The sequence below is a fragment of the Zonotrichia leucophrys genome, chromosome 21 (genome assembly GCF_028769735.1).
Source record: "Zonotrichia leucophrys gambelii isolate GWCS_2022_RI chromosome 21, RI_Zleu_2.0, whole genome shotgun sequence".
NCBI lineage: Eukaryota > Metazoa > Chordata > Aves > Passeriformes > Passerellidae > Zonotrichia > Zonotrichia leucophrys.
Genome location: NC_088190.1, coordinates 2,934,017 through 2,959,901, shown reverse-complemented (window position 1 = coordinate 2,959,901; position 25,885 = coordinate 2,934,017). Strand labels below are relative to the sequence as shown.

General features: G+C 42.8%; 1 protein-coding gene across 3 annotated transcripts in view; it reads right to left on the bottom strand.

Annotated features, from left to right (window-relative positions):
- The window catches only part of PRDM16 (PR/SET domain 16), a 293,183-nt gene that overhangs the window by 158,939 nt on the left and 108,359 nt on the right, over positions 1–25,885 (bottom strand). For all 3 annotated transcript variants that reach the window (XM_064730598.1, XM_064730599.1, XM_064730600.1), the window contains exon 2: positions 24,514–24,863. In XM_064730598.1, coding sequence (XP_064586668.1) covers positions 24,514–24,863 — 350 coding nt within the window. The remainder of the gene's footprint in view (positions 1–24,513; positions 24,864–25,885) is intronic.

Genomic DNA, 25,885 nt, shown 5'->3' with positions numbered 1-25,885 from the left:
TCTCCAGAGGATCTCAGAGGGTCTAGGGGTCTCAGTAGTTCTCCTGATGATCTCTGGGGGTCTCAGTGGTTCCCCAGATGACCCCAGAGGTATCAGGGCTGTTCCACCCCCGTGCCCCTCTCAGGGCTCCATGTTCTCCAGGGCAATCCAAGGATGATCCCAGCTCCCTCCCGAGCTCTGCCTTCCTCCCCTTCCTCTTCCGCGCCCCCTCCCAGCCCTGCCACCCCCTCAGCTCCTCCACCAGCACCAAGCAAAACCTAAAAAAGGGAAAGAATGAGCGAGTGAGGAGTGCAGGGCTGGCACTGCAGACAATGTCTGTCTTGTGTGAGTAATTTAGCACTATGGCCAGTCAATCTGCTTTCTGGGCCCGATGCCCTGACCCTCTTTAGAGCTGCTCTCTCTCTCCAGCACAGTGTGAAACGTTTCCTTTCACAGCACTGACACTTTGCAGATTGAGACGTCAGGCCTGTCCAACTGCAGCAAATTAGCAATTTTTCTTTTACTAATTGGAAATAAAAATGTTTGCTAAGGGAATAATTTGGAGGAATGCAGTGTTAGGTTTCCGGCTTTTTTATAAGGATGCTTTAAACTTTATCCATGTGCACTTTTCCTTCTGTTTTGATGCCTTGCACTGTAAATTTTAATAGCTTTACTTGACTGTTAACTTTACAGTCTCAGCCTTCCAAAGGATTAAATAAAGTTTTTAATTTATCTTCCTCTCTGAGGCAGCAGGATCTTCTTAAAGCCGTGCCCAGCAGTGCTCACCCACTTCAAAATGAGCACAACTTCAAAGGGTTAAACCCTACACGGGGATGTGGCATCTGGATGAACCTCGGGCAGGAGATTTGTTTGCTGAGCCTTCAGCTCACAGCTCCCAAAGTTCCCTCAGAAATGGTGCAGAGAGATGGGCAGCAGATCCAGGGAGGCCTTCCAGCTTTAAATCTGCCAGGAACGGGCAATTCTGGAATTGTGGATTTGTTTTAGGGATGTGCTGGGCTCAGGGCAGGGAGTGTCTGACCTCCTGTCCCTTCAGATTTGCACTGATTCAGCTTTGCCCATTCCATCAGGAAATATCAATATTTTGGGCAGCGTTTGGTGGTGACAGTGTGTTGATTTTTTAACTTTTACATACAAAAAGAAAAAACGAAATGGACTGGGACCAGCTTGATCTATTGGATCCTAAATCCCCCACATGTAAATAACAGCCAGGAACGATTCTTCATGTGCAAAAACTCCAAGAGGGCAGGATCAGGAAAGAAAGAGCCTCCTGGAATCCAGAAAACCCAGATAAGAAGCTAGAAGTGAAAACAAGCTCCCTTTTTGCTGAAATCCAATATTTTAGCCGAATGCCCCTGCAATTCCTGAGGCATGTAATGCCTTCCTGCACGGCACTCCAGTGGTACAGAAAAGGAAAAAATGGACTGGGACCAGCTTGATCTATTGGATCCTAAATCCCCCACATGCAAATAACAACCAGGAAAGATTCTTCATGTGCAAAATCCCTAAAAATCCTTCAAGAGAAGTATCAGGAAAGAGCCTCCTGGAATCCAGAAAACCCAGATAAGAAGCTAGAAGTGAAAACAAGCTCCTTTTTTGCTGAAATCCAATATTTTAGCCGAATGCCCCTGCAATTCCTGAGGCATGTAATGCCTTCCTGCACGGCGCTCCAGTGGTACATTAGCTCCTGTAACAATGCCAGCACATAAAGAGTTACTGTTCTTTTCCCCCCCTGCACCCCCCACCCCCCCATAAAGCATTTGACAGCCATGCCTAATAATTCTTTCTGGTGTGGTTTTTTTTTTTTTTTCTTTTTTCTTGATGTCTTTATGTGAATATGAAGCCGGAGTGAAAGGCTTTGGGTGACCCCTGTGAGAGAGAGAGAAAGTATGAACCACAGAGCAAAAGAGTGAGATATAGACTCCCTGCCGAGCCCTCAGCATCTTCCCTGGCAGCTCACAACTTGGCTTCAGAGGGCCTTTGTGAGGAAAAAAGGACTCTTCTTCACTCAGGCTGTGACAATAGGTGTTTTGTCAGCCAGGGACAGGATAAAAAGCAGGGGGTGGGAGGCGAGATCATCATCGGCCAGGGGCTCGCCTTTGGGGCCTTGCAGATGTTGGAAGGAGGATGATTTATTGCTCCAGTGTCCTCAGTGGCATTTGGCCACCTTCCCAGAGCCCGGCCTTGGTGGCTGGGGAGGGTGGGAGGCGGGAGAGAGGCACAAGGAGGCATCTCCAAACCTTCTATGGGCAAAGTGTGCTGGGGGCATGGCAGGGCTGGGACAGGGCAGCCATTCCCAGAGTTATATATTTTTATATTATTTTATATATATATATATGTTAAAATAGATCTATTTGAAATTCCATCAGTCTAGAAATGCCAGCAAAGAGCAGTGCAGGGGTTACCTGGACATGGGAATCACATCCTAGGATGATTTTGTCCTGGGAAGAACCCAACCCAATTCACCATGGGCAAAGTGTGCTGGGGGATGCAGGGGGAACATGGCCAGGGCTGGGACAGCTGGAGGGACAGAGCAGCCATTCCCAAAGCTATTTATTTTAAAATTATTATATATATTTATAAATTAAAATCTATCTATTTTAAATTGGCCCACTCTAGAAAGCCCAGCAAAGAGCGGCACCTGGGCATGGACAATCAAATCTCAGGATGGTTTTGTGCTGGGAAGAACCCAACCCAATTCACACTCAGGGGTTACCTGGGCACAGAAAATCAAATTCTAGGGTGATTTTATGCTGGGAAGAACCCAACCCAATTCACCATGGGTAAAGCGTGCTGGGAGTTGCAGGTGGAGGCACAACCAGGGCTTGGACAGCATGGAGGGAATGAGTGATAGAGCAGCCATTCCCAAAGCCATATATTTCTAAATTACGATATATATTTATATATTAAAATAGATCTATTTTAAATTGCCCCGCTCTAGAAACCCCAGTAAAGAGCAGCACCTGGGTATGGACAATCACATCCCAGGATGGTTTTGTACTGGGAAGAACCCAACCCAAATTCACCATCATCATCATCCCAAGCCTCAAACTGAGAAGTTTGGGTGTGGATTTGGGGTGTGGGCATGCAGGAATGACCCTTCCACAGCTCCCAAGAGGTGTCACTGCATTTCTGCATGGCCATGCCTTCGTTCATTCACTAAGGAAGGAGTGAGCAGAGCCAAGGTGCAAAAATTCCAGTCTGGGCTCTGCCTGTGGCTGGCTGATCCCAAAGCCAATCTGGTTTTTGTGTGAATGGGAGGGAAGGAGGGATCTGGTGCCTCCTGCTTGCTCAGAAAAGCTTGGAAGCAGCAAGGAGGATTTATGCAAATCAGCTGAGGAAGGCAGCCACTATTTTGGATGTCTCTCTATACCTCAAAAAAAAAAAAAAAAAATTAAAAAAAAAATCCCAGACCTGTTTGAAGTCTGCCCACTGCTCCATATATCCAGTATATTGAAATGTATCCCAGATCACTGAGCCAGGAAATCCTGGATAATTTCCAAGAAGAAGGAATCACAGCCTAGCAAGAAATACACACCAAGACAGTGTATTGCCAGCAGTTTGATTTAGGACTTTTGCTCCAGCTCCTTCCTTCTTTTAATACACAGTTTTCCACCACACTTTCTATATAAATACTCCATCCTATGGCTGACAGCCTCTCTTAGTAGATTTATCCATTAGTGGATTTACTAAAAATGTTTTCTACTGAAACAAGGGCAAATACTTCACCTCAGCAAAGGACAAATCCAGAGGCAGCATTAAAATCAAGCCCAGTAAATCCTAGACAAGATAGATGCAATGAAAAACTTTGAGAGTCCCCTTGGGCACAAATTCTAGGTAGAAAAATGATTTAAAAATTAGCAAACAAATTCCAAAAGTGACTGAAAAAGGCATGAGTATCAAACCCTTGAAATGAGGCACAAAGATGTTTAATAAAGTGAAGAGCTCTATTTGTCTCAGCTGCCAGGACCCACCAGCACCTCTTAGGATTGAAATCTCCAAATGCTTTCCTAAGTTCCAGACACACTTTCCTGCATGTGCTCCAAACTGTTATAGCCATTTACAGAAGGAAGTGAAGCATTCAGAGGATAAGTGACACGTCCAAGGTCACACACAGAGTCAACTGCAGAGTCAACAGAAGAGCAAGGAGAGCTTTGCCGAAAATCCCTTGGCTTTGACTGCCAGACAATGGCTCCCCCTCCCACGTAATCAACCAGTTATGGAAAGGCATAAATGCATATTTGCAGGGCTAAATATGTTCACTTGAGAATAAAAATGTTTGGATGATTATCTATAAATTATCTGACATTCTCCAGACCGCTCCGGTTTGGAAGTTGGAGCGAAATTTGATGAATTACAAGCACGACACAAATGTTAGAAGAGAAGCTTTGCTTTGACTGTTTCTTTGGAAAAAAAAACCCAAAAAAACCCCTGGAAGAATGGCAGGAATACACCAAAAAATACAATCCTCACAGAGCTGAGTTTCCAAAACCTCTCAAATTATTATTTCTGTGATTTCAGATAGTTTATCACTATTGGCATTTAATATTCCACTACTGATCTTGCCACAAAATGATTTTTTTTTTAAAGTAAAGCAATAACCACAAAGTATGAGCAAAAAAAAAAAAGTCTGTCTTAGAAGCAAAATAAATTTCCTCTGGACTTTCACAGGCTGTCAGGTCCCAAATATCTCCCATTTCCCCATGACATTATTAATGCTGGTCTAGGAACTCTTCCATAGTTTGGGAGCTGTAATTAAAATAACTGAGCTGCTTTTTTCATTTCCGTTTTTTTCTGGCTGTGTTTGTCCATGTTCTTACACACCCAGATTCTCCTCAAACCCTTTACTCTCCGTGGTGTTGAGCCCTCCAGCTCCTGAGGGATGTCATGGGACTGGAAGTAGAATTTATGTCAAACTCCCCTGCGAGGGAACGCGCTGCTAAAAGCTGGCTTTGTCTCGTTTGTATTTTTCTTTTTTTTTTTTTTTTACTAGGCACTGTTTGGGCTATAGACATGGATAATTCTGCATCTTGAATGCTCTGCACCAAATTGCCACATCAGCACTAAATACCTCCACTTAATTTTTCATTTGGACCCGATGAAACATTTTTTCCCATGGAAGGAAAAGTCTGCTCTTTGTGATCGTGGCACTGCCAGCCCAAGTTACAGTAAAGGTTAATCACAAACAAGAGACAAGTAAAGTAGACAAAGAGCATCATACACTTCACTTTTCAATGGATGTTTTCATAAATGTATGAATAATTTAAATTATCATTGCCGAGTATTTATTCGAGTGTTTCAGGGGAAAAAAATGCCTCCTCTTTTTTTTTTTTTTTTTTTTTTTTTTTCCTTTTTCCCCTCCTTGATTCTTTTCATTTCTGTCTCATCTCTTTTATGTGCTGCATCGGCTGTTTTCTTGCCATCTGAATCAGTTTTTTGGAACAATGGGATGTATGAGGGCTGAGGGGGCAGTGGAAGAATACAGCCCTTGTTGTACACTCTGTGACTTGACATTGATTAATGAGGGTGCGGACATGGGCAGAATTTGATAGAGAGAGAAGGGGAAATTGGAGGACCTGAGGGCACCAGAAGGAGGAGGGCAAGGAGATGACAGAGAGGAGCAGAAGGATGGCAATGAGTGCACAGCGAGTGGTGGAAGTCACCCCATCAGGGACAGGGATCTGGGATGGGAGAGACACTTCTGTCCCCTCACAGCCATGGGGACATTTCAGGAACATCTCCCACCTCTCCAGGGTTATCCTGCACAGCAAGACCCGCTGTGCCAACATGATCCTTTCTCATTTTGCCCCAAAAATGCCATTTGGAACAGCTTCCTCTCTTCTTCCCCTCATTCCTCAGTCTCCACTCTATCGGTTTAACTCCAAAACATGAACACACAGAGGTTACAACTTTCCTGCAGGAGCCTAAAACCCTGTGCAGAAACAACCCTGAAATCCTTGTGGATGCAGGGGAGGGATGGATTAGAGAGAAAAAAGTCTCCTAAATCCTGTTCTTTCACTTGGATGGCTTTTATTTTCTCATGTGAGTAAGAAGAAGTGATGCTGGTCAGAAAGAGTGCACACTGATGCTGGTCAGAAAAGAGTTTGCACATTGATAAACCAGAAGTGTTTCAGGAAAGTTGAAAGTTTGGTGTGGTTCTTAACTGAACTTTTTTTAAAAAACCCACCTAGCCCCTTCAGAAGTAGAGGCCCAAAATGAGCTTAATCAGTTGGTGAGGTTGCAGAGGAGCAACGTGTTACTTGCTGGGTTTAACAAAGCCACCAGGTTTTCTTTACTTGTATTAAACAACAACAAAAAAGTTTGTTGTAAAATAGAAAAACTCAGAAAGAAGAACTAAAACAGGTGAGTGCAATCCTTTAGGATCCAGTTCCCGAAGTAACCCAGGAAAAGATGGAGAGAAACTTTTTACAACAACATGTAGTGACAGGACAAGGGGGGATGGCTTCAAAGTGACAGAGAGTGAGTTTGGATTAGAGATGAGGAAGAAAGTCTTCCCTGTGAGGGTGGTGAGGCACTGGAACATTGAAATAGTGGTTGGGCCATCCCTGGAAGTGTCCAAAGCCAGGCTGGATGGAGCTTGGAGCACCCTGGGGTAGAGGAACCTATGGCAGGGGCAGAATAAGATGAGTTTTAAAGTCCTTTCAAACCCTTTTGGGTCTTTCCCACTCTGCTCCAGCACTGATTGTGTTTCTTCCCTGCTGCTGGTTTGCAGGGGTGAAGCTCTGGGCCACACAGGGTGAGCCACATTTCCCTTTCCAGCATGGGGGGCACAGTTTGTGCTGCTTCTGCTCCTGCAAGGTGCACCTGGACAGCCCTGAACCAGAAACTCTGAGGTCTGGCTGGCAGGACCTGCCCTCTGCAGAGAAGGATCAAAGCTGCTGGCTCAGAAGGTCCCCAAAGTGCTCAAAAGCCACCTGAAAGCTCCACACTGCCCTGTGTGAGGTGTCAGGAGCAGGGGAACCACCACAGCTGCTCTGGAAGGGAATTACAGCACATTTGGGATCCCAGTAAAGACAAGACCTGGGGTACAAGTTGGAATTATTGCTATTAAAAACATCACTATGATCCTCTGGTCAGAAATCTTTCCAAACCCCACTTTTGATGAAACCTGGAAATGAAGCTGGGCTTTCAGAAATTTCAGCCAGGAGGAGAGAGAGAGAATCCCCCCAAACCAGCCTGTTCTCAGACTCAAATTCAAATTATTTTGCCTCTCTGCAGCGCCCCAGATAAATTCGATATCTGCCAGCCCATGGACTGTTCATGTGCTAATCCCACTCAGACCCTCATTCAGGGCTGCTCTCTTTTGCATAAAACATTAAATGTTGGTTTGAGGGGACAGTTGTCCCTACCCCCTGTGTGGGATCTCTCCCCACCAGCCTCTGGCCACTCCAACCCTGCCTCATTTTCCCAGAGTGAAAGATGCTGGCTCTGCTGTGTGTGAATAGAAAAGGAGCACAGAAAAGTCTCTCTGATGAGCACAGAATCTGCTCCCTGTCTCCCCTCTGCCCTGAGCACCACCAGCTTTAATCCCTCACCCAAAGAGCACCACAAAAATCCTTGTCCTGCCTTAGGCTCACACAACATGTTTGGGATTTCTGGGTGCAGAGGTAAAATCAACACCCTGTCCCCCAACATCTGGCTGAGAATGAGACCTCAGACTTTTTCTCTGAGCAGCCTCTTCCCCTTTCTCCCTCCTCTTTGCATCCAAGACAAGCAGCCCAGTGATCACCTGCAATGGCAGCCCCAGAGGGTGACCTGAGCCCTAGAGCTACTGCTGGAACAAATGAGAGAGCTTAACTAGAGCAAGACTGGCATAAAAAGGAAAGGGGAAAAAAGAGAGGAACAAAGATTCCGTCCAATTTGCTCTTTTGGGCATTGTAAAAACTGGCCTGTTTCCCAGTATATCACTCTGCCATTGAATAAGGTCAATTGCAGAGCAGTTCTTCAGTCATCCTGATGGGTTTTCATGAGAAAGTGAATGGAGTGCAAATTAGCCAAAGTCGTCACAAGCTTTTTTACTGTCACTCCAAGCCTGACAGTCCAAAGGAAAATGAGGATTAATAAATCTAACGAACTTTCTCCATTCTCCAAGCCAGGTTAGGAAACTATTTATTGTCTCTCTTTTTTTCTGTGTTTCATCCATTTCGCCTACTGTGGTGAAGCATTTGGAGAAGAAAGGAACAACAGCCGTGTGCACACACACGCTCACACACACCCCCAGAGCTCAGCCCCTCCAGAGCCATGGCCACAGCACTAAATAAAGGCACTGCCAGCAAGAAAATCAAGTTTTTAAAATAACTCTGCCTCGTACGCACCGCGTGCAGCTTTGGATGAATCCTCATCATTCCTCCTGTTAATTAATATGTGCTCAGTGTGTTGAACATAAATATTTTATGGGAGAAAGCTAGAAAAGCTTTAAAATTAACTTTTTGGAGGGCAGAAAATTAGTTTCAAGTTAAAGGAAAGAAGGACTGCTAGCAAATCTTTAACTTTTTGGAGGGCAGAAAATTAGCTTCAAGTTAAAGGATTAGTTTCAAAAGTTTTTGGACAATTATATCCACGTGTAAAGTGGATTTTAGTGCAGCTTCAGTAATTTTTTTTTCAGTAGCTACTGAAAGGACATGAATCTTTCCTAATTTATAAAAATTAATTTGTATTTGAGTAGCTTTTAAAACTTGTTTAACTTAGAGAACTGCCTGAAGCATTCCCAGAGAACAGGAAATCACAGAGAAGGGATGCAAAGGCCTCTAGGAACCATTTAGGGGTTTTTTGGGTTGGAAGTTTAAGTCTGTGTGTCTATTTCTGCAGATATTTATGGATTTAAATCAGGATAATGAAAACCTGTCCAAGTTCACAGCTGGACAACACGTTACCCATGTAACTCCTCTACACTGGGATTCCTACATAATTTTCCTTCAACATCTCCAAAGTCCTTAAAAACTTCCTTGAACAAGGCCTTGTGCTGCCTGAAAATAAATATTTGAGCTGTCAGAATTCTTGTTTTCAGCCCCAGTTAAAGCCATTTCCCATCTGCAGTAAAACAGGTAGAGAAAAGGAGACAAAGGGATCAACCCCTTGCTCCTGTCCTTGGAATAAATGCCTGAGAAAACCCCAAATTGCATGTTTCTACTGTAATTTCAGCTAAAAGTGATCAACCCCCCCCGATTTCTGAGGATTGGGAGTACAGTAATGGTAGGAGCAAGCAAAATGTACAATATACAAAATTTGGCACCTGGATCCTCATTAAAAGCCCCCTGATATTGTGAATGAGGACAAAGATGGTGAGGGAACATTGAACTGCTCACACAAAACCAACCATGGCTTTTAAAAACTAAAATGCTGAACTTCAACACTGGCTACAGCCAAAAATGATCCCATTTTCCCTCTTTCTTCCATGAAAACTTATTTCAAATCGTGCTTCATGTTGGTGCTGGCAATGAGTTATTCCTCTCCCAGCCAAATCTCCTAAAACTCCTGCATTAATAACCAGGAAAAAGTTCAATAGAAAAAAACACAAGGTTTTATTGTGGAAGCTACTCAGAAGAAAAGAAAATCTTTAATTTCTTCCATCTTTCTTCAGCACAATAAAAATCATAGCATAAAAATAATCATTAAATACCTGTTTGGTATTTTATCCTGCAGTGGGTGACAAGCCAACTCCAAGAGCTTGTTTCAACACTTTGTTTTCAGCTTTTCTATGGAGACACTCACCAGAATAAATTCCACCTGAGGAAGCTCATGCCCCTGTCTGAGTAACTGAAGAAAAATTGTTGAAGCATTCAAAGCAATCTGGGCTTTGTTGAGATTTCCCTCCTCCTACTTTTACAGTCACTTGTCATTCTGTTTAATAAGAGAGAAAACTTTCCTGACCAGCTAAATTAGGCCATTCAAGACGTTAAGGAAAACACACATAGCCTGAAGTAAAGGTAAAATTATGCTGCAATCATCAAATCAGCCTTCTCTTCTTTATCCCATCTGTATATTCTCCTTGGAAAAGCTGGAGCAGGGGCTCCATGAGCAGCACAGCCCTACCTGCCTGCCACTGCAATTGCTGGTATTTTAATCTCATCAAAGAATCTGAGTTTTTCTTCCTGCTGTTTTGACTTTGCTGTCTCTTAGCCCTGTCACATTCACTAGTTTTGAATAAGTGCAGAACTTGCATTTACAGAATTTGCAATCTGCGAGATTGTTTAAGTGATTTATCAAATACTTTGATTGAACACTTATTGCTGCTCCAGTTCTGAATCTCATTTAAATTGACTGGGCTTGACATAAGCCTTTGGAGTGAACACAGGAGTGAGTCCAGGCTCTGCAAGGGGGAGAAGTTCCACCTCCAGCCCCAGCACTTCTGGAATTATACTCTGATAAAATCAGGACTTTCTATTCCTTATTAAGTATTTTATGTCTGAGAAAACCAGTGTCTGATGGACTTTATCTTATTTCTTATAATTTATATAAGACATGTAAATATTGTATATCTATAATTATTATAATTATACAATATACAATATACAATATATAATATATAATATCTTATATCTTATATATAATATATTACATATATTATATGTTATATGTTATATGTTATATGTTATATGTTATATATTTCTTTAATTCTTATAATTCTATATATAAATATCATATATTTATAGTTTTTATTTCTCCTATTCTTCTTATCTTGTTGTTATCACAACAGCTCTGAAAGCTCATTCAGAAAACACAGAGCACCTCCCAGGGTTCTAAACCAGAAAATTTGGATTTTCTCTCAGTGGAGAAGAAGGGCCCAGACCTTTGGCAGGCTCTGCTCAGCCACAACCACATCATTTAAGTCCATGTTAAAATCTCTTTGCAGTCACAGACAACCCCCAGACCAAAGAAAGTCTGTAAGTTCTGAAATACCTAAAAAATTGAAAAATTGTGATTTTTTTGTCATCAGATGGATGATGCACCTCTGAGGGATGCTAAGCAAATTTGAGGCAAATGGATTTGAATGTCTACAGAGACAACACCCAAAGGAAAGCAGGAAAACTCTTCAAAATTAGAACTCAACGCAGCCCAGACACCACTGGAAGGCTCAAGGCCTTCTGCTCCACGGAGGCATTTCAATTAAACTATTTGTGTATTAAATTCATGCAATTCCCTCTTTTTCCCTAGATTTATATAGAACAAACTCAGTCTCCAAGACCATGTGCTGCCTGCCATGTCCCTTCCCATGGGAGAACCACTTGGAAACAAAACTCAGCCACAATTAAAAGCACAGGATTTGTGAAAAAATCACAAATTTCACAGAGAGGAGGGCCAGGGGCAGGGTGGATTCCATGCACCTGGGAGCTGATCAGGTACAGTGCTCACTGTGAGTAACAAGCAGAGGTAGAAGCATTGAAGAGGATTTGTTTCAGCCCATCAGGGATTAAATGAAATTCTCCTGCAGCACAAGGGTCCCGAGGCTTTCTTGCTAAATCTGTTGTCTTTCAGGCTCATGGCATTTTCAATGCTTCCTCCAAACTCATGTGGGATAATGCACTCCCCAAAAAGTAGGCTCTAGGTATGCACATTCTTAAAATCAACCACTCAACACGCATCCAAATAAAAGTGAGCTTTCCTCCCCATTTTCCCCAAGAAAGGAAGCTCAGAGCCCTTTTATGCATTGTGAATGGCCCACCTAATTTAGACTGAATTATACCCTAACCTTCATTTCCCCTTTACTTCTTTGCTCCATTCAGCAGTTTCTGACTTCAGCTAATTCACTAACAATCCCAGCTGGTCCTTCCCAGCTCCCAGTTCTTTAGCACATTGTCCAAGGAAACTATGTGCTCCCATCTACACTGGTATTCCACTCTCCAATTAACCTACTGCTGAGAGGCTTTACCCCTTTCCACCATCCATTCCTCTGCACACACTATTTTTTTTTCTTTTTAACCTTTTATTTCTTGAATTAAAGTGCAGGAGATCCCTTCCAGGTGAGAAGGTGTTAAATTTTATTTGCTGAAGGTTACTCAGGAAGACACGACCCAGGATGGGGGGCGAGAGTCCTGAAAGAAAACCCTGCTTGATCTCCAGCTCTTTTCAAAGCTGAGTGTTAAGGAACAGATGTTAAAGGTAGAAGTAAACAAATAACAAAAGAATTTGCTCTGTGACAGGCGTGTGCTTGTTCTGAGCACTGAACCCTGGCAGAGGAGCCAGCTCAGCCAGAGGTGTGCCTGGGGTTTGATCCACACACAGATGGCACTGCTGGAGACACAGGCATGCATTTGTGTTCTCCTTCTTTAAAAAGAATTAATCGAATATTTTATCTCAGAGTTCTAATTTTGGTGGCAGCAGAGGGAAGGCCTCTGGGCCTGTGGGCCTCTGGGCCTCACTCTGTGGGCAAGAGAGAAACCTTGATCCGCATTACACACCTATTTCACTGATTACCTTATAAATTTTTATATATTTATATATATTTGTATATATTTTTATTTTTTAGTTTTGTCTGATCAGGAGCAGAGATGAGCCCAGTCATTTGGGTGCCTGATCACATTTGCACCAATAGAACAAACCAGCCAGAAATTGTTCTGCCATTTTGGGATTTTGGCTAAAACTCAGCCTTGATCCACATTGCAGATCTATTTCACTGATTACCTCATCTATAAATGTATATTTATATATTTATATTTTTTAGTTATGTCTGATCAGGAGTAGAGATGAGCCCAATCATTTGGGTGCCTGACCAGATTTGCACCAACAGAACAAACCAGCCAGGAATTGTTCTGCCATTTGTTGATAAAAGCCAAGGCTTCAATACCTTGGAGTCCCCTACCCAACAACATTTTACACCTAGATTTCCCACAACAAATGTTAATAAATCTGGATTCAGGCTGGAGCCTTGTCTCTCTAACATTGAAGGCCTGCTGATAAAAAGTGTCCCCCTCTTCACCTAAATCCTTATGGTTATCCCAAAAACCCCTTCCTTATGTAGATTAAGAGCACATTTTAGAAGACCTGAACTTCCATGATTGTTTCCTGAACTCCATTTAACATTTCCCTCTTTCCCACCATGCCAAGTGCCTTCTTCCTTGGTAAATGGCCTGGATCTCATCATTGCCAAGATCCCAAATAAAACAAAAACAGGGAAAAACATAATTACTGGCTATTAAACACAAAACTCCTCCAATTCCTCCTTTTCTTGTACATTTGCTTAGGAGCAAGTGAGCATAACAACAGCCCCGTGCTCAGAAAGTGGGGCTGGGAATCAGGCAGTGAGAAAGTCAATATGGAGCAGTGTGTCCATTTGTTTTGATTTATCTCACTAACTTCAATTGACAGTTAATTCATCAGAGGAGGAAAATGCCAGTCTAGTGAAAACACAACTGGTGAAGGAGAGAGAACCAAGTGGAAAACACAGAGTGTGGATAATACAGGTAATAAATTAAAGGATACAGTATCAGTATTTTATCATTCCCATTCTGGATTTGCTATATCCCAACTCTTGCCAATTACAATTTATAGTGAGCAGTAAATTTACTCTGATTTATTTCACACACAACACACCCCCTTTGCAAAATGAGGTGACTTTGGAAAACAGGAAAAGACAGGGAAAGGAGTCACTTTGGCTCAAATTCCTAAATCTGAAATTTCCAGCAGCAACAACAAACCCTTGTAACAAGCCACAGGCAAGATGAGAATTTACACTGAGAACATTGGCCTGGACCTAAAATCCATAAAAATATTGAAGGGTTGAAAATGGGATTTTCAATGACATCAGTGCAGGGGTGGGGATGCACTGGGAGCCTCATAGGGTTGGTATCCCCCCTGACCAAGGGAAATGCTCCAGGAATTCCCTGGTTTATCCCCCTGACCCCACAGCTCCTCCCTTGGAGCGTTTTCTTATCACCCAGCAACATTTAATTTCTTCCTGCTCAGGGGGTTTTTGCCTCCAATGCCCCTTCTGTCCCATAGGATGTTTTTCAGGTTGGTCGTTGCTTGACTTTAGGACAACATCAGTGACAATAAAAGCTGGAGATGGGATTTGGGGAGGCTGGGAGAGCCTGACCCAGAGCCATCAGGTAAGAGCCATCAGAACATCCCTGCTGGAATCAATAGATGAATATATATGAAAATCCTTCCGTTTCCGTATTACTGGCTAAAGGCTGCAAAGGCACCAAATTGGGGGTAAGACACAGGACAGAAAAAAAATCTTTCACCCAAATACCTAAATTAAATCACAAGTCTTGCAAAGGTTTAGAGAAATCTGGGGCACTGAACTGGGGCGGGGGGGGTTATTGCGTAGAAAGGAAAATACCAATTATTGGAAAATAATAAATACTATTATAAGGAAAATACCAATTTTCAGTCCAGTGAACTCCTTAAAATACCTAAAAATTAGATATACTATTTTAATATATAGGTACACAATTTTATACTATACAGTTATAACTCCTTAAAATACATTAAAATTTTAAAATCATTCAAAAATTTTGATCTTTTATCTCCATCAATTTTTAAACACCATGTGGTTGATGTTCAGCATCACCTGAGAGTGCGATACCCATTTCTCAAGCTGGTCCCACTGCACATTTGCATTTACTCCTGCCACACCCCCACCTGCAGCACCTTCCTTGCTTTCCAGGAAAAGTTTGGAAATATTTGGAATATTTGGAAATATTCCAAAATGTTCTGATACACCAAAAAATCCAAATAAAATGCTGGAGGTGCAAGCTCTGCTCATTTTAAATGGGGATGTTTCTGCTCCCTGGCTGGGCCCTGCAGTTCCACCAGGACACAAAACACCACCACAGCCCCAACAACAACCAAAATCCCTGGGTTTGCACCAAATTCCCCCCCTGCAAAAACTTTTTATTTACTCCAATGAATGAAACACCATGATCTGAGTTTGATGGAGAATGATTTCCCCCACTCAGCTGAGCAGGCTGTGATTTAACAGTAAAGTTTCCAAGTTGTTAAAGAACCTTTTCCTTCATCACATAAAAGATGAAGGAAGCTGAAAGGTGTAAGCAGGAAAGCAGAATTTGATGTTTTATGGTGTTTAGGGGTGGAATTATCCAATCCCACTAAAGCTGCCAGGAAATTCACCCCAACTACAGCTGTCAACTCTCCCTTCCTTCAAAAGACAAATATTTACTCCCCTCCTCACAGCAATTCCTTCAGACTACTCTCTATAATCTATTTCACACTTTTGTGGATTCCAGTCTATCTTGAAGTCTGGAAAACTTTCTCCATGAAAGTTTGGCTGTTGTCAGCTACAGGAGAATCATGGTTTTGCTGTTGGGATCTTTGACATTTGTCAAGTTCAGCTCAAAACATTTCCCCTCTTGCGGCGTTAAAATCACACTCAAAATAAAAGTTTTGCTGCTGTTAAAATCACATTCAAAATAAAAGTTTTGCTCCTCTGCTGCACCAAAATGTAGCCCAGTTTTTAAAATTTGCTTTGGATCAATAAATTGGATTTAAATTTGCTAGTTCTGAAGGAGCTGAGCTTATCTGAGGACGGACAGAGCCCTGGGAAAGGACTGGGGACACTGCTCAGTCCTGCTGCCCTCTGCCTTGAGACAGGAGGTTTATCCAGCTCCTCACATCACTCTTCTTTTCCAAACATTTGGGCTGTGGTGGCTCCCCCCTCCTCCTTTTCCCTTCCCCTTGCTCCAAGTTGAAGGCAGTTCAGCACTTACGGTCATTTACAGCTTACATCCCAGCAAATCCAGAAGGTGTCTGATGAAAAAGAGGGACTAGCCAAGCATCTTAATCCCCCTGTTCATTCATGCTCTCTGTAATGTTCTTTCAGGCCTCTGCTGAGAGAGACTGGGCTGAAATGAAGGCTGATAAATTAGTCTGGAGGGAAACAAGGCAGATTCTGCTTGTAAAAGGTCATTCCAACTTTGTTCTGGGTGAGGGTTTATCTTGACTGCAGCTGCGACAGACAATGGCCGGGGCCTAAACGGCAGAAATCCAAGCTCTGCTCACGAAATTACTGTGCTGATAAGGGAGAATGGGCTTCAGGGAGATCTAAATGGGAAAAGGGAGGTGGGGGACAAGGGTGAGCTGGAGGTATTTTTGAGCAGGGATGGCACAATGAGATGTGCGGTTAAAGCAGGGCGCTGTCCCGAAGGGAAGGAGAAGAGCCAGAGAGGGGAAAAAGCTCCTTGGTGTGCTGAGGGAAAGGTTTCAGTGCTATCCTGCCATGGAGGGGCTGAACCTGGAGCAGACAGGTTATAAAACACACCTGTGGAAGCCCAGAGCATTGGGAATATTTCTCTGTCTGCTCTGGGGTGCCCTGGTCGCCAGGGGTGCCCTGACTTTCACCTTCATTCATGGAGAAAGTTTCCTGAACTCCAGAATAGACTACAATCCACAAAAGTGTGAAATAGATTATAGAGAGTAGTGTAGGTGTATCACTGGGTGAGAAATTGAGGTTTTGGGATTTTGAGTATGTTGAGGATGGCAGCAAGATGGAGGGCACAGGGTGTTGTCCTGAGTTTCTTCTTCCTTCTTCTCCATGGGTTTGGGTGGCATTTTGTGATTGGGCAGAAAAGTCCCCATTGGGATCAGTTATTGGGTTAAAATGGAAAATAATCCAGGTGTCAGCTCTTAATTGGATATTTTAGTCTTAAAAGACCTTGTACCAAGAGATTGTTGGCCATTTTGTGCCTTGTAATGAAAAGCTGCGGAATTCACAGTAGTGAGATTGTTTTACTGATAAAAAATAATAAACACCTGAGTGTGAACATGAACTACTGTCTCAGTGCCTTCAATCCAGACCCAGAGAAACCCACAGCTGGGACGCCCACACATATCATACAAAAAAAGTGGCTCTGGAAGGTCAGGGCTGAACCCTTTAGGGTCTGGGCATTGCTTCCAGGACATGCAGGGATTCATTTCCCCAGCTCCACGAGGCCAAGAGCAGCCAAAATGAACCCCAGCAAGGAGAAAGCAGGAGCAGGACACTGGGTGAGAACACTCCTCAATGGAACACTGTGTTTTCTTTAATAACTTTTTGTGCTGGGCAAAGTAATTAACACAACGTTTTATTTGGGAAAATTTGCTGTTGGTGCTTCTTGCATTGCACAGATTGAGGTAAAGAGGTGGAATTTAGAACTTTAGGACTTGAGGATTGACCAGGAGCTCAGATGGGGTTTACTGAAGGGTTTGATGAGCCTGTGTGGGCCCTCAGTGCCCCAATCCCACATGAGCATCTCTGAGCAGTGAGGAGCATGAGGCTGATTCCCAAAAAACCTCCTGAGCTCCTGGTACCAGCAGCCTGCAAACCCCAAAATGAGTTATTTAACATCGCTCCCACCTTCCCAAACTGCTCTGAGAGAGTCCCCAGGGTGCTGCCTCTTTCAGAACCCATGTATATTTATGATTTCCCTTATTGATCATCTCCTTTACAAATCCCACTGTGTTCCAGGCTCCAGCAGCCAGGAGAGGACAAAACCCAGGTTGGGTTTCTCTGCAGGTTAAAATTCCAGTGCCCTGACTTCTGCAGGGCTTTGACAATGTGAAAAAAGCAATTTTTCAAACCACTGTGGTCACCACTGAGCCGTTCATGGGATTTTTCTTTTTCTTTCTCCTTTTTGAACGTGTGGCTGATAAAATATTGCTCCAGGAGCTGGTATTCAGGGATGGCTCTCAAAGACGAAAGGAAAATATTTATTTCCTTTTTCTGCTTGTGAATCAGAATGTTCTATTTAAAGGAAGTGCCCTCTGCCGGATTGCTCATGAGTTATTACCCCTTATGGAAATAAAGGAGAAATATCAGGAGGTATTCTTAGTCATTCCCTTCCCCTGTCTCTTCTTTCTTTCCCTTAATTCCTTATATACCCATGTTTTAGCCAATGCCTAAGATAGAGCAACTTATCTTGGCATTCTTGGGCCTAAAAAAGAATTGGAGCATTTCTCTTAACCCCCTGGCACTGAAGCATTTGGGGAAATGTCAAAAAATGGGACAAATTTCAGTTGTTTCACTGGGATGCCATGAGGTGCATTCTTCACTTCCATCCAAAATTATTATATATATATATATGTATATATCTCCAATATATATATCCAATATGTATATCCAACATATATATCCAACATATATATCCAATATATATATCATATTCCAGAAATTGTATTATCCAAAAGGTGGAGCTGTAGAAAATGGGGTTTGTCCTGTGATTCCATCAGTTTCTTCCTCTCCATCCCAAGCCAGCCCTTGCTCCTCCTGGCATGGTTTTAATTCCAATCATAGGAAACAGCCCAACAATTGCCAGCACCTGGATCTGACCCTTCCCCTTCCTCGTGGTGTCCCCTGACACCAGAACAAAGCAGGGAAAATAAGAATATAAGAATATAAAATCCTGCAGGGAAAATAAAAATATTGATGCTCTCCCAGAGCTGCTCCTTAGGAAAGGAATGGATCTGAGCTAGTAAAAAACTGAGCAACCTCCTCTAGCCCAAAAATATAATTTAAAAATTTAAATATTTAAAATAATTAAAGTTAAGAGAATAAAAATTAAATCTTTAAAATATTTAGAGGTCAAGCATTTATTTTTCTTCCTTTAGATTAATTCCTTTTCACTTCAGCTCTGAGTTTTGGTCCAAAGCAGAAGTTTCTTTGCAGTGTATAAAGATTCTAACTCTTAGCAGCCATTGAGGGCAGTCTCAGGGTGCTCTGTCACTCTGTTCTCTGCATGAACCCAGAGATTCTTTCATTTTCAGACTGATTCCAGCCTGGCAGATCTGGGAAATTGGAATCACTCTGAAAATGAAAGGATCTCTGGCTTCATGAAGAGAACAGAATGACAGAACACCCTGGGACTGCCTTGCTGAGAGCATCCCAGTTAGAATTTTTATACATGTGAATATAAAACTGGGGAGAAACTTTTGCTTTGGACCAAAACTCAGAGCTTAAGTGAAAAAAAAAATAGTCTCAAGGAAGAAAAATAAATCCCTGACCGCTAAATATTGTAAAGATTGTAAGTGATTTTAATTATTTTAAATATTTAAATTTTTCTATGAGATTTTTGGACTAAGGAGGTTTCTCAGCTTTGTTTGCTCAGTTCCATCCCCTTCCTAAGGAGCAGCTCTGGGAGAGCATCAAGATTTCATGGGAGATGTTGAATTGCACAGAATTCCTCAGCAATTTCCCTGCCAGAGCAGGATGAGGGTTGGAAAAGAGCAATCCAGGAACTCCTTTTCCCCAGGGCAGAGAAGCTGCTGCAATAACATCATCCCCCAGGCCAAGGAAAGGCAGAGGAGGGGAAAATGAATGAATCAGGGCAGGAAAAGGAGGAGGAAATGTCATCACATCCTCCCAGGTGAGAGCCCAGGAGACACGAGGAGCTTTGGGGATTTTTTTTGCTCATTTTAAGGACTCACTCTCCTTTCAGCCTCTCTGGCTCGGGCAGGATGGACAAGAACTCAGTGCTTCAGCTGGATCAGCTTTTAAAGGGAAATTAAGGAATCCCTGGGTGATCTGGGCTGGGAAACATGACAAAACCATCACTGTTCATGCAGTGCTTAAAGGCTTATTTTTAACATTTAAAAAATAATTAAAAAATATATTTTATTTTTGAATCTATTTTAAATACTTAAATATTTTTTTCATATTTATTGCATTCAAGGAAATGCAGTATAATTTTCCTCCCAGCATTTAAGACCAGTAAAGTAAATTTCCCTTGGCACTTGGAAATATTTCTAAAAAGCAGAGAAAATAAAAAAAAAACCCTGCTAAAATTTTAAATTTTGCAGGAATTGGGAGATTGAGCTGCTGTGAGTCAGTGACACTTAAAATTGTGTTCAAAACCAGTTTTCCCTGGCCCAGATGTGGAACCAGAACTCTGCTGCATGCTCAGCTGCTGACTCCTATTTTTTCCCCAGTTATTTGTCTTCCATGGGACAAATGGAAGACAAATAATTGGGGAAAAATTCCCTCCCTGAAGTTGAAAATGAAAACATTTAATTTTTCCATGTAAAGGAGCAGCCTGGCTCTGCCACTTCAGCTGAGAGAAGCCTTTGTGCTCCAGCAAATAACCTCTCACAAAATATAAATTAAAATATAAATTCAAACAAACTGCATTTAAATATATTTTAAAACAAACTGCATTTATCAGTGGTGTTAATCCTGTGAAGCAAACTGAGCTAAAATCATGACTCCAACAATCCAGGTGCTAAATCTCCCCCCAAGGATGAGATCCCCATTCTCCTCTCAATTAGGAAAATTAACAGCGCCGTGATAAATACCATTATTTACCCAAAGCGATGGAAATCGTTATGTAATTATTTTATTTTCATTTTTCCTCAGCTCCCAGAGGCCATAAAGCACAAAAATGCCCTGATTTATTCAGGGTGCTGGCAGTGCTGTGCTCGGTGTCAGCGGGCAGGAGGGCAATGGGAGCTGGAAAAATGCAATCAGGTCACACTCAATAATCACAGGGCTTTTAGGTGCTGTCTTTTAAGCCACACACACACAAAAAAAAAAAAAGAAAAAAAGGTGAAATGACACCATCAGCAGTGTCAGGGAATGAGGGAAAGCACCCAACAGGTCCTGCACTGAATCATCCCAGGGAGGGGCTGGGGGCCAGGGTTGACACATCTTATTTATTTTTATGAGATGGGAGTGAATCACTCGCTGCCATCCCGTGTCCAAAAAAGCCCTTGAATGATAGGTGTGGTTTAATTCGAAGAATATTTTTTTTAAAACATATCCCACAAAGCAAAGCAGATATGAGGCTGTGCTGCAGATAAGGCAGGACACGTGTTCAAACCATCAGCACCCAGCCGTCCTCTCTGCCTGAGAGGAAAAACACCAATAATAAAGATAATTATGAGGTTTTTTTAAGGTATGGCAGATAAACCACAGCATTCTGCATTGCCATGGATGTTTTGGGCTATTTATGAGTGAAACTGGAAATTTCAGCAAGTAACACCAAGTTACACCTGCGAGGAGTTCAGATGGAAACAAACACAAACTGAATTTCCTGAGGACTTTGAGGTACAATTCACTGCCCTTTTTCATTTTCATTTTCACAAATCTTTCCTCACTGGTGTTTGAAAAGAGAAAGCTCTTTCTGCAATGGTAATCCTTGGGCAGAAGAGAAAGATCCACTCTCACATCAAAGCTCTAAATAACACAATTTCCAACCCTCAAAATGCCATTTGATTTTTCTTTTTTAATGCAGAAATCAGAAGGAACAGACATTAATTATGAAGCACATCCTGTATGACAACAAAATCAGCTTTTTCTAGCAAAACTGAGATGGTGCAGAGGAATGACCAGTTTATAGCCAATTCCACTTCCAGTGAACTCCCAGTTTAGTCAAAGCCTGACACTAAATTTCCTGTGATGATGGGCAAGGCCTTCTTGTGCCAAAGGCAGAAGCACTGCTCAAATTAAGGAGCTGAAGACTCCTAAAAACAAACAAATAAATACAAAAACCAAGTTTTCAGAGTTTGGGGAGTGAGGTGTGCACAAAAATGGGATTATCAAGATTGTCAACTACAAGAAATGAATTGGGAAATATGAACAGAGAAGAGGTTGGGTGTGAAGAACAGGTATCATTCCTGAAATAAATTCCTAATATGAGAAGCAATTCAAATGGAATATATTCTAATTTGCCATAACAAGGAATTGTGTGGAAATCTTACACCAGTATTCAACCCACAAGTCACTGCATGCCAAAACTACAAATTCCAGAGAAATACTGACCAAAACCCCAATGTTAAACTGAAGAAGGAACCTTCCTTGTGAACCTACAAATCTCAGATTTGTTGAGTTTATCACCACTGAAAGAAACAGCACATGGGAGCAAAAGCCAACAAGTTCCTGGGTGACAAAAATCTCCTCCCCTTTCCCTTTTTTTCCAGTCATTGCTCATTTCCTGCCTGCTCAGTTTTAGGAGCAGAGGATACAAACACATCCCAAATTCCCATTTCCCAATTTGCCATCAGGTAGAGCTGCCTAGAACATCCCAAATTCCCATTTCCCAATTTGCCATCAAGTAGAGCTGCCTAGAACATCCCAAGTTCCCAATTTGCCATCAAGTAGAGCTGCCTAGAACATCCCAAATTCACAATTCCCAATTTCCAATTTGCCATCAGGTAGAGCTGTCTAAAACATCCCAAACTCCCAATTCCCAATTTGCCATCAGCAGAGCTGCTTAGAACATCTCAGGGCTTTTCCAAATTTGCCATCAGGTAGAGCTGCCTAGAACATCCCAAATTCCCAATCCCCAACCTGCCATCAGGCAGAGCTGAGCAGACAGAGCTTGCTCCATGAATTCCTGTCCAGCACATGCAGGGATTCGTGGATGCTGCTCCCAGATTAAATTCTGAATTAATTTCTGGAAACAGAGGCCTGAAATGTCCTCAAACACTCTGGGGAATGGGAAAATTCAAGAGGTGTCTGCGAGGACAAGCTGAGAGTGTTGGGGTGGGTTTGGGGACACCTGAGGGGGGACAAAGCCCTTCCTTTGAGGTGTGAAATGTCCCTGCCACAGCTGGGGACAAAGGAACACTGCTGGAACAGGAGAAGTGCCCAGAGAGGGAAAGTTTGCTCAATTACACTACAAAAACAAACAATATCACAAAGTCAACGGGAATTGATAAATGGAGCTCCTATCAGAGCAGCCAGAGCTGTGGGGATGTGAGGAACCTTTCTGAAAATCATGAGTGCAAATAGCAACTTTTATCAGAATTATGAATGCAAGGACAATGTTTTGCCAAGGTCAGAGAAAAAAGGTTTGTATTGTTCAACTCCTGCCAGCCAATGAGGATTGCAGTTTGCTCCTAAGAATCAGCCTTTAAACAAAATAACAAACAAAAATATGCATTGAAACAACAAATGCCACCTATCTATTATTGGGTCCAAAAAAAGAGGATTCATCTTTCACATTGCAGCCTACAAATAATTAATATGGCATATTCCTAGAGGGAAATTATCCTTATTTTCAGAGACAATCAACACCTTCCTCAGGAATCTCGAGCTCCTCACAACCACAGCTCCCCTGAAGCAGGTCATGTATTGTCAGTAAAATAAAAGGAATTTTTCCCCCCAAAACCCTCACTTTTTGATGCCAGTACAGTACTACCAATCAAATATTCTGCCATGATATTCACAATAAAAACCAACACCATGAGGAATTTCTGAGGAATGTCACTGAGGGGAGAGAGGATCAAAACTCAGCTGAATTACCTTCCTTTTCCTGCACTAGGATAGAAGGAAGGGGAAATTCTCCACTCAGTCATTCAACCAAACTCTGATTTCAGCTCTTCAGACACTTCCTATGCACAGCAACAAAACACAATCGAGTTTTGTTGTTAAAACAGGAGGTTTTTTGCTGTTTCCTGCACTTCAGACACATTGAAAAAGTAAACAAAACAAAAACATTTGGACCTGCTTCTCTGGGCTTCACTGATTTTTGACTTCACAATCAAGAGTGCAAATATAATCAGAGAAATTTAAAACTGCTTCAGACTTCCCTTTCTGACCTCTTTTTCTGAGAAAAAAGGGTTCTATCACTGCACTGGTGCCTTCTTCTGGGAAAACCTTACAGTCCCTGCTTCCACCCTGTAAATCCTCCAGGATTTTGGGAACCAGTTCACCCCAGTAGTGGCTGATGGAGAAAACGGGGCAAAGGACTGCTTCACCCAGGGAAAAATGAGGGAAAATTCAGCTCCCACTTTTTGGGATAAACTTCACCCATCCTATAACAAAATCCTGCCAGGAAACCTCTCTGCCCCCACTGCCCCAGACACAGCCCCAGGACAAGAGCCAGCAGGGGATGGAATGTTAGGATGGAGGAGAGAGAAGGAATTATATATATTGGGATAGGACTGTGATTCCAGAGCAGAAATCCCAGGATTCACTTCGCTGTTAATGAATATTCCAGGATAATTATGGATCTAGATATTCTCTAATCAAGAATATAAGAGCTAAGATGATTTCTGGGACAAGCCCAGAAAAGCTGGGAGAAAGGGAAGATGGAAGCTGTGGGACAGAGCATTTTTTTCCTGCTGAAGGCTGGGTTTTGTTCAGCTCTTGGGGAAAAAATGACTTTCACATTTCTCCATCTTTGCTGCAGCACGAGAACTCGAGAACATGGGGGCTGTTAATGGCTACATGCTATTTTTCCCTGCCCAGTTAATAATGCCTGCATTGCTGACACGGGCTGGGAGTCAAAGGTAACACCCCCAACCACCAAACATGGGATTAATCCCATTCCCTCCACGCGACAACTCCCAAACACAATTTGGAAATGACAAGCGCTTGATGAAGTGACCCGACACCATTCAAAAACCAGACTTCCAAAACAGTGCTCGAGCAGTTCTTGTGGCCCAAGAAGTGAACTTTAAAAGGGATTTCTGCTGATTTTTAAATCCTTCAGGTAATGGGGGTGGGGAGTTACTCAGGGAAATGCAGGATCAGCAAAGTCACCACCTCTGTCCCCAGGCCAGCTCCAGGAACACTTGGCAGAGAAGACAAAGGAACGCGGTGCCCACGTTCCACACGCTTACCTCCCATCCAAAGTTTGTTTCCTTTAATGTGCTCCTCTGCACTGCCACATAGGGTCCAAATCTTTCCCCAACTTCAATCTTCTTTTTGGCCCAAATCCCTAGCCCTGCCCCTGGGATCGAAGATTCTCTGAGTTCAAAATCTGGTGGGATTGGAATGTCATCAGGAATGTAGACGGGAGCTTCATAGGGTGAGCCCTCCTTGGGAGTGAAGTCCTCACTGGTGGGGAAGGGTGACGGAGGTCCCACAGGGATGGGGGACATTATACTGTCCTCAGTTTCCTCCTCTGCGCTTTCTCCAGCAAGGAGATCGGGGTCGGTCTCGTACATATTATTTACAATCTCGCTGTCACCTAAAAGGGGGAAACAGCAGAACAAAACACACTGAGATACTCACGTGAACATCGGTTCAAAGCTTGGCTAAGCCGAGCTCAAATTCTGCTAAAGGATAAAAACCTCCCTTGAGGAGCTCAGGGATTGATCACCATGGGGTGAGGCTCATTGCAGCCTGCTGGGTTCTATGGCATCAGGGGTCCTCTGCTGTTTGCAGAGGGTTTTTCCCCTTCTTTCCAAAACCTCAGTTTTGGGAAAAAAAATCTCTGCAAGCAGCAGAGGACCCCTGATCCCATAGATCCCAAAACCTCAGTTTTGGAAAGAAGGGGAAAAAATACAGAAGAGGTGGTTGAGGTTCTCTTTAGGCTTTAACTTTAACTGGCTCAGTGTATTTTGTAAAACGGGTATAAAAATTTAAAAGAGAAATCATCAAAAGATAGGCCTTGGACACTTCCAGGGATCACAGCTGCTCTGGGCACCCTGTGCCAGAGCTTCTCCACCCTCCTAGAGAAGAATTCCTTGCTAATCTCTAATCCAGCCTTATTCTCTGTCACTTTAAAGCCAATTCCCTCTTGCCCTGAAATGAAAACCCTGGATATACAGAGGGAGGCAAAGTTTGGGGATTTTTCCAAGGAGAATCAATTTCTAAGCAAGGCCATTCATGTAATGAAATGAAAGCTCCAGAATGAAAACGGGGCTTTCTCATCCAAAAATCAAAAAAACGGCGGTGGTGGGGGAGCAAAACATGAAAGGGGGGGGAAAGAAAAACACAATTTGTCACCCAACAGAAGGAGCTGGAGTATTTTGGGGGCAGGTTTGCCCTGTCTCCAGCAGCCACGAGGCAGCAGGGTGTGCTCAGCAGCTCCCACCACGATAACAAACCCAACAACCCAACAATCCAACAACCCAACAAATGCCAATTTGTGGGTGCTCCCACAGGGCACAGCCAATGCCTGGCCACTGATGGCACCAGGGGTGCATTTGTCACCCACCAAAATGACATTTTTCGCTGGCTCCCAGCTAGGAACCATCAGAAGAATAG